We start from the raw sequence: 9405 nt of genomic DNA on the forward strand, positions 1-9405 counted from the left end.
CCTAACACTACGGGCAATTTAGCATGGCCAATTCACCTGACCTGCACATCTTTGGACTGTGGGAGGAAACCGGAGCACCCGGAGGAAACCCACGCAGACACGGGGAGAACGTGCAAACTCCACACAGTCAGTTGCCTGAGGTGGGAATTGAACCCGGGTCTCTGGCGCTGTGAGGCAACAGAGCTAACCACTGTGCCACCGTGCCACCCACAGCTTCATCTGTGGGTATTTTGCCCACAGATATCCGCAGCTCTTAATTCCTCAAGCAGCACTTTACCCATCAGATAGATCCACAAGTGCATGTCTTCATGGTGCCATTGAGAAAATTGACAAGCCCAATCTTCTTATTCAATGTTGACACTTGCAAGTTTCAGCACATGTCACCTGGAAAATGACCAGGGGTTGGAACTCTTGCTGAATTATTTTGCTTCTTCATACAAGGGCGCAGTAACACCTCACAGCTCATATCTTCCAAATGAAAATTCTCACTGGGAACTTGCTCATTACATTTACCCCATCTCACAGAAACAAATCTTTCAAAGCTTGCTAAACAAAAACATTTTATTTTGAAATTCTCTTTTCATCCTTCTTTCTGCTCTGATCTCACTGTTGCATTTGAGAATTTTTACATAAAGTTTCAACTTGGATTCAACATAAGCATCCACTCTCCCAGGGAATCTTTATGAAAAACAATAAGTCACTGAATGAAGTGATATCGAGAGTCAAAGAGAAATCACAGGCCTCTCTCGTTGAGCTAACTGCAGTACCATATGGAAAAATATCATTTCAGCAAGTCAGCACAAGAATATTAACCGGACTGCTCAAACTGCAAATACACAAATTAGTTTAAACATATAGAAAAGATGAATAATATTCAGTACAAACTATGCTTACAGAAATGAAAAAAAGCGTACTGTTTTCTAAACAGGATAGCAAAAGCACTTTCTCTGCACCATCTTTCAAATTAATTAAGCTTTTAAAAGTGGTCACTCACTTTGTATATTGAGAAAGTTATCACTAAAGCCTGCGTTTATAGCTCAGTCGTTGCCTTCCAATTCACTGCTGACTAGATTAAAGCCAGCTACATTTTTCAAAACCCTTTTGAAATACAGTTAAAACCATTTATCTCAACTATATTACACACAGAGTTAAAATTAGAACAATAAAATGGTTACAGCACAGAAGGAAGCTATTCAGGCTGTTCGATCTAGGCCAGAACACTGCAAAAGCCACTCAAATAAAAGTGTTGCCCAGTAAATCTTTTCTCTTTGGATAATTATTCAATCCTCTCTTGAAAGTCATGTTTGAATCTGTCTCCACCATTCAACCATGCATAGGATTCTATATACTAAGTACTTGCTGCATCAAGTGCTTTTCTTGATGCTGCCTGTGGTTCTCACTTCAATCACCTGAAATCAAAGACTTCTGGTTCTCCAGCCCTCTGTCACCGAGACCAGCTTCTCCGCATCTGCTCTGTCAAGACTGTGCATGATTTTGAACACATCTATCAAATTTCTATTTAAGCTCCTCTTCACCAAGAAAAACGACTCTAGTCCATCCACCTAACTGAAATTCCTCATCCCTGTAAGCATTCTCAAAGTTATTTTCCACAATGCCACCATATCTTTCCCAAAAAGAGGTTCCAGAATTACACACAATACTCCAATTGAGATCAAACCTCAAAGCTAGAGGCTAAAATTTAGAAAGTGAGAATATTAACTGGGAAAATGTGAGTTCTCACTTTGGCAGAAAAAAACTACATAATCAGATTATTATTTACACAGGATAGCATGCAGAGTTCTACAATACAGAAGGATTTGGATGGCTGTGTACTTGAATCACGAGGAGCTAGCATGCTAATATGGCAAGTAATTAGAAGGCAAATTGAAATCTGGCCTTTACTGCAAACAGGGATTGGGTATAAAAGTAAGGAAGATCTGGTCTCCTCAAGGAAGAATATACTTTCACTGGAAGCTGTTCAGAGAAGGTTCATTAGACTGACTGCTAGGAGGAAAGGCTTTTCTCACAATGCAAATTTGAGCAGGTTGGGCTCTTGCTCACTTGGAGTTTAGATGATTGAGAGGTTCATTTTACTGAAATATGTAAACAATGTAGAGGCTTGATAAGGTAGATGCTGAAAGAATGTTTTTCCTCATGAGATAAACTAAAACTAGGAAGCATGTTTAAAATTGGGGATGAAGAGTAAAAGTTCTTCTCTCAGCAGTTGTTGGGCTTTAGAATTCTCTTAAAGACAGCAGTGAAGACTGAATCATTGAATACATTCAAGACAAAGTTACAGATTAATCATTGACAAAGAATTGATATTATAGGGGACAGATGGGTGAAGTGACATTAAGGCCATAATAAGATCAACGGTAATCTCACGGAATGGTGAAACAGATTCAATGGTCTACTCTTTTCCATATATTTTACGATTATTAATACAGAGGGTCCCTGATTTACATAAATCCATCTTACGAATGCTCACAGATATGAATGCAAACCCATACAGGCATGTACTTTTAAAAATCTGACATACAAACATTTCCCGTACTTACAAAAGGCTGCTTCATATTGTCCTGCACTGTGTTCTGACTTGCAAACAAATCGACGTGCAAGCGGACTTAGGAACAGAACCCGCTCACAACCTGTGGAATGCCTGCATATTTCAAGAAGAGCAGAGGTTCTAGTACTGACCCCTGGGGATCTATCACCCCCCAAACTGAAAAACAACTGTTCACATCAGTTTCTGAAAATTCAAGACTGTTTCACATTCATGCTGCCAGTCTTTTATTCCATTATGACTGGTTTGGTTCAATGACAATGTCAAATACCCTGGTTAGATTCTTTGTGAAGTAGAAATGATAGCAATCAAACCTCACAAGCCAAAGTGTTCCTGAACTATGTATCTTGTTCCCTTATCTGTAGGTGTGAAAACTAGCTGGAAAACATTTATTCTTTATAAGTTGCATTATTATTTACCTTAGATGGAGAACGTTGCTTCCGTTTCTTCTTCTTTTGCAAATCTATTGGTTCCTTTTGTTGCCCTTTATCTTTCTTCAGTTGTCCAGCTTCATCAGCATATTGGATTTCCTGTTTTACATTTACCTTTAGAATGACAGACACAGTGGTTCAGAAATTAAATTGACTTCAACTATTATAGAAAATTATGCCACTACAGCACAGCATTAATGAAAGTTACTGCAGCATATGCCTTCTGCTATTGAAATATGGAAAGATACTGCATGTTTGAGGGAATTATATAGATTGATAGCTTTTGACTGAAATTTAACTAAGGATAACATTGCAAAAAATACGATAACAGTTGCTGTCTAACCATCCACTTAACTCCACAATTCTGAAACAGGAGAAAATGATAGCAATGAACCAAGTATTTGGGCCAAAGTAAATGATGGCACATAATACTGTATCAAAGTTATAAGGAACGCTTAAAATGATTCATGTTAGGAAATGCTAAAAACAAATCAAATAAATCCAAAGAAAGATGGATCCAGAAATGTGATATCTGTAATGAGAAAAGGTAGGTGAACTGATATACTACATATTTTTGTACTTAGTTTTCCAATTTCCAGCACCCCTTGTTTTTCCTTTATATTTTACTCATTCTGTAGCATCCAATTCCATCTAACTTAGAATCATAGAGTCTCTACAGTGTGGAAACAGGCCCTTTGGCCCAACAAGTCCACATCAACCCTCCAAAGAGTAATCCAACCAGACTCTGTATTTACCCCTGACGAATGCACCTAACCTACACATCCCTGAACACTATGGGCAATTTAGCATGGCCAATTCACCTACCCTGCACATCTTTGGATTGTGGGAGGAAACCAGAGCAACCGGACGAAAACCCACACAAGACACATGGAGAATGTGCATAGACAGTTGCCCAAGGTTGGAATCAAACCCGGGTCCCTGGCACTGTGAGGTAGCAGTGCTAACCACTAAACCACTGTGCGCCCTAACTTAATTGAAAATGCCTCGCATTCGTCATCAACTCAACCCAATATGCTTTTTCTCCCTCACAAATAAGCCCAGACTACCATCAACGCAAACTATATATACTCAATGTATCTATGTAATTTTTGGTTGAGGCTTTTAAAATAATTGGTCTGTAAGACAATTCAATTGAGCTGGTGTCCACACTGTGTTCAGTGAATCAGACATGCTGCCAAGTAAATGCATTTTATGTGCGTCTCAATTCTCATCTACAAGAATGGCTCTAGGAATGAAAACCTTCTGATATGAGGATGGAATGAAGAAGCTCTCCTTGGAAGACAAGGCAGCTGAGAAGAGAGGTTTTCAAAATCATGAACCAACTGGATCCAGTAAATAGGAAGCAGCTGTTCCAATTTGTAAAAGAAACAAAAGGAAGAACATTTGTTTAAAGTAATGGGCAAACAATGCAATGATGTTGGAAAAAAAAAACGTTTTCACACGGTGAGTAGTTAGGGTACGGAACACCCTGCCTGGCAATGTGATGGAGGCAGGTTCATTGCATTGGATGATTATTTGGGTAGAAATGGTGCTTAGGGATAGGGGGTAAAAGCAGGAGATTGGCACCAGGTAATGGAACCGGTGCCATCACGACGAGCTGAATGGCCTCTTTCTATGCTGTAACAATTCTGACATTCAGTGACTGTTAAAGATGATAACAAACTAATTTCAACATCAAATATTCATCAGTATGGATAAAAGAAATTTCAGTCGTAACATGTAAAAACAAAAACTTTCTGGGTTCCTAATGATGCTAAGAAACTCAGTACAACTCAGTTAAAGAATACTTCCTCATTTGTCGTAGTCACATCATTCTAGCTTGCAGATATTATTAGGCAAAGTGCCAGCATGGTTTCTGGCAAGCACTTGCGGAGTGACATTTCGGGTTTTAACAAAACTGGAGGCAGTGGTTTATGCTACTTCAAGACTATTATCTTCATCTGCAGCTGTCCCAATGCTCACCCAACTGGCCTCCTATCTTCAATCCATTGTAAGTTTAAGCACATTCAAAGCAATGCTGTCCACAAACTAACCATATCACTGAACTACCTTCATTCGCAATTTAAAATTCTCATCTTCTTATTCAAACAATTCTGCAGGCTCACTAATCCACATTGCTGTAGAATTATTCAACCCTCCAAGTTGTCATGACTTCTGCACCTGTACAATTCTGATCTATTGCACTTTACTAATTTCCACTGACAGTCATGGATTCAGTTGCCTGCGTCCTAAACTCAAAAGCTCTCTCCTTAAACCTTTCTCTTCCTTTAAGAGGTTCCTTAAACCTACCTCCAATATTTTTTGTTATCTGCCACATTTAGGGGCAGCATGGTAGCTCAGTGGTTAGTACTGCTGCCTCACCAGGGACCCAGGTTCAATTCCAGCCTCGCGCGACTGTCTGTGTGGAGTTTGCACGTTCTCCCCGTGTCTGCGTGGGTTTCCTCCGGGTGCTCGGTTTCCTCCCACAGTCCAAACCTGTGCAGGCCAGGTGAATTGGCCATGCTAAGTTGCCCATACCGTTAGGTATATTAATCAGAGAGAGATGGGTCTGGGTGGGTTACTCTTCAGAGGGTCAGTGTGGACCTGATGGGCCGAAGGGCCTGTTTCCGCACTGTAGGGAATCTAATCTAATCATTCTCTCCTATTTTGGCTCATTATCAATTTTTATCAGATTATATTCCTGTGAAGCAAATGGGGAGGTTTTCAACATTAGTAGAACTGTCAAGTTAAGTTGATGCTAACCTGGTCTCAAACTGAAAGGTTACTCATGGGCAAGAAATCACTGATTTTGTTTTATTTTGATATTGATATAGAGGACAGTTACTGATCTAGCAACAATGGAGTGGAAATTACATGCTACAGACCATGTTTTTGGTGGGGAGGCACATAAAATAAAAGTGTGCAGCCCACTACCTTACCACCCACTCTCAAGCACGTCCCCCATAGAGGGAGCACAAACCAAAATCAGCAGCTCACCCACCATAAATAAATAAGGACCAACTTAGCAGGTTAACAGTTCAACTGACCCCAATATTACTCTGCACACACCATAACACAATTGGTGTGAGCAGACAGCCGGGAAGGGAAGTTTTTTTTAATTTAATCAAGTGTGGGTAAAAGTGAGTAAATTGTTTGGAAAGTAACCTTCACATATCGGGGGCATTACCCAGAAGATAGAAGTCATGCTTCCTTCCTTCCCACACGGAACTTAAAATCCATCACAGTACGCCCCCTTCAGGTTTCCAAAGGTGCCACACCTATTATCCCTTACTTCCCTGGGTTTATTGATTGATTGGGGCCTTCATCCTCAGACAGGTTGTAGTCTCAGCAGCAGCCATGCTGGAGCTCTAGCACTGTCAACACTACAGGAGCTGCTGGCCAGTCAGGTTAGCTGGGAACTCCAGAGGGTGGGGCATCCTCCCGTCCAGAATCCCCTAACAAAGCTTGCTACAGCTCATTTTAATGTCGGGCAGGCTTGTTCAGAGCCTCTCAACAGCCTGTGACTTTCCATTCTCTACCCTTTGGCACCATACTTGCTGTCCATTGTTTCATATTGAGAGGTTGTGCACAATGTACAACCTCATGTATAGAACTTCACGCAAAGTGCATTAAGCACCTTTCTGCCATTCAAGCACATGACTGCTGACGTATGTCACAGCTCCATTCATACCTTGGTTGTATATTCCTAATACCATGACCTAACAGGGAAGGACGTATACACATTGCAAGCAATTAACAGAAGTTTACTCAACTAGTAACTGAAATGAAAACAAATAACTGGAGAAACTCAGCAAGGCTGGCAGCATCTGTGGAGAGAAAGCAGAGACAACGTTTCAAGTCCAGCGACCCTTCTTCAAAATCTTCAGACCCTTCTGAAGAGTCAATCGACCCCAAAACATGAATTCTGCTTTCTCTCACAGACACTGCTGGCAGCATCTGTGGAGAGAAAGCAGAGACAACGTTTCAAGTCCAGCGACCCTTCTTCAAAATCTTCAGACCCTTCTGAAGGGTCAATCGACCCCAAAACATGAATTCTGCTTTCTCTCCACAGACACTGCCAGACTTGATGAATTCCTCCAGTTTTTTCTGTTTTTACTTTGGATTTCCAGCATCCGCAGCTCTGTTTTTTGTTAGTAAATGGAATAGTTGTCTAATGAAGAATTGGTAGACAAGCTAGGTTTGTATACAAAGGTTACAAAAGTAAAAAGATGGCTTGACAGAAATAAAATCTTGCGGGATCGAGACAGTATGGAAACGAAAAGATTGTTTCCCCTTGTCATTGTTTCAAAACAAGAGTACACTTAAGACTGAGATGAGAAGAGAGAAAATTGTTTCTCGAAGGGCTATCTTTGGAACTCCCTTCCTCAAAAATGGAAGCACAGCCTTTGCATATTTTTAAGGTAGAGGGATGAAAGTTCTTGATAAGCAAGAGGGTGGATGGGAATCTGGAGTAATTAGATCAGCCATCTTGAATGACAGAGCAGCCTCAAGGATTGAGTAGCCTACTCCTAAAGTATGTGTTAAATATTACAACAGAATATCAAATTAAACTTAAAAGTTAACTCTAAAAGGCAGTGTACCATGAAATTAGATCCTTCATTTTCAGAGACAGTGAATTCTCCAGTTTTATTGGAGTATTTAATAATAATAGTGAGTACTATATGAAAAATACCTAATAAATAATGTTGTTTGCAAAACATGGCAACACATAAAACAAAAGCAAACTTTTTTCCCCTCTCCCAGGAGGTGACAGGCTTGGGAGACCAGGCAGTCTTCTCCTGCTCATCTTTTGTATACTTATGCCCAAATAAAGCAAGAAGAGTTTAAAACCACTGATAAAATTCTTGCCACCGCTAAGAATGCACTGTTGCCAAACCGGATTCCCTCACATGGAAATAAAGGTTAAGTAAAATGGTACCACTTACATTTAATTCATACGATAACTCTTGAGGGAGTCTTTCATGTCCATCATTCTCATCATCATCATTTTTAACCGTTTCCTCGTGGATCATAAGTTCATCATGTGAAATAAGCTCCTCCTGTGGGAGCGCACTTTCCTGCAAAGCAGTTTCTTGTTGGAGAATTTCTTCATGAGAGATTTCCCTCTCTTCTAATACGGTTTCCTGTGCTCCTATATGTACAGAGGGCTGATCCGGGACTCCTCCCACCACAACCAGCGGTCTGGAAGACTGCATTTCATTTATACTGCCACATTTAAGAAAAATCCGATCAAGCTTGTCTTCAATATTCATTCTTCAGCAGAACTTTTCTAAAAACTAGAAGACAATATATTTTGATAACTCATTAGCAACAATAAAAAGTTACCATGACCATTATATATTATTACATAAAAGATCTGAATCGTTGGAGCTGAGCAACTCATACACTTGCTTTCCACTGCATTTATTACTTCCTGATTCGACAATAACCATTAAGAATAGTGTGTATCAGTAATTTATTATGTTTGGCATTCAATGATAAGTAAATGGATCCACATGTGAATGCAACATACTATCAAGACATTACTACGAACACTTAATTAACTACTCCCTTTCACTATTGCCACCAGTACAATGCAAATTAAGGTCACTTATTTTCCATTCTCAAAATTCAACTTACTGTTCTTTTAAAAGGTCTTCAAACTTATCATCCTAATTCAGTTCTTTACATCTCTTCCATAAATGCTAATTCAAGCTTCTTTCCATTGTGTCGATCACATTGAAAATACTTCACCTACAATTACTAATGACATTCTGTGACTGTTAACGTGTTGCCGAAATAAACACAACCTAATGGACAGCATTAACATTTATACATGACCCACAACTTGTATGTGGAGTCATTCTACAGTCTAGCTCCAGATACTCATCCCATTCCTAAATCAGCTCCTCTCCTACCGTGGGAGGCATCACTCCCACCGTGTCCTAATAATTTCTCCAAAGTCCATTGTAATTCTATGTCTATACTAACCCACAATAAAAAATATCCATAGTACATTATTAGAACACATATACAAAATTGCTTTTCACATGAAGTTTTCTATCAACCATAACTTGTTATTTCAACATTAGAAATACCAAATCTATCTTATTCTGCCCATCTGATAATTTCAATTGATTGCACAGATTGAATGTTGAGTTGTCTCCTTTTCCACCCCTTGCTAATCTAATCTCACTCTGCAACCCTAAAATTGTTATCTTTGGTTATATAAATATTTCAGTTTGGAGGAATTCCAGAGGCAATCTACACCATTCCCTTGTTATATTTGATATTCCAAATCAAATTTGTTGGCAAAAACATTTCTAGTTCCTTCTTCAAATCATGTTTTCTTGTTTCATCACCTGTGCAAATTACAAAAAAAGACATGCATTTTCTATTTTCTTTTGTCAT

At 39.4% G+C, this 9405-nt stretch overlaps 1 protein-coding gene across 2 annotated transcripts in view; it reads right to left on the minus strand.

Annotated features, from left to right (window-relative positions):
* The window catches only part of znf148 (zinc finger protein 148), a 65721-nt gene that overhangs the window by 32824 nt on the left and 23492 nt on the right, over positions 1–9405 (minus strand). For both annotated transcript variants that reach the window (XM_043693961.1, XM_043693962.1), the window contains 2 exons: positions 7941–8291; positions 2983–3108 (listed from right to left, as the gene is read on the minus strand). In XM_043693961.1, the coding sequence (XP_043549896.1) occupies positions 2983–3108; positions 7941–8267 (453 nt within the window). In that variant the 5' untranslated portion in view covers positions 8268–8291. The remainder of the gene's footprint in view (positions 1–2982; positions 3109–7940; positions 8292–9405) is intronic.

This window comes from Chiloscyllium plagiosum, chromosome 7, assembly GCF_004010195.1.
Source record: "Chiloscyllium plagiosum isolate BGI_BamShark_2017 chromosome 7, ASM401019v2, whole genome shotgun sequence".
Lineage (NCBI taxonomy): Eukaryota > Metazoa > Chordata > Chondrichthyes > Orectolobiformes > Hemiscylliidae > Chiloscyllium > Chiloscyllium plagiosum.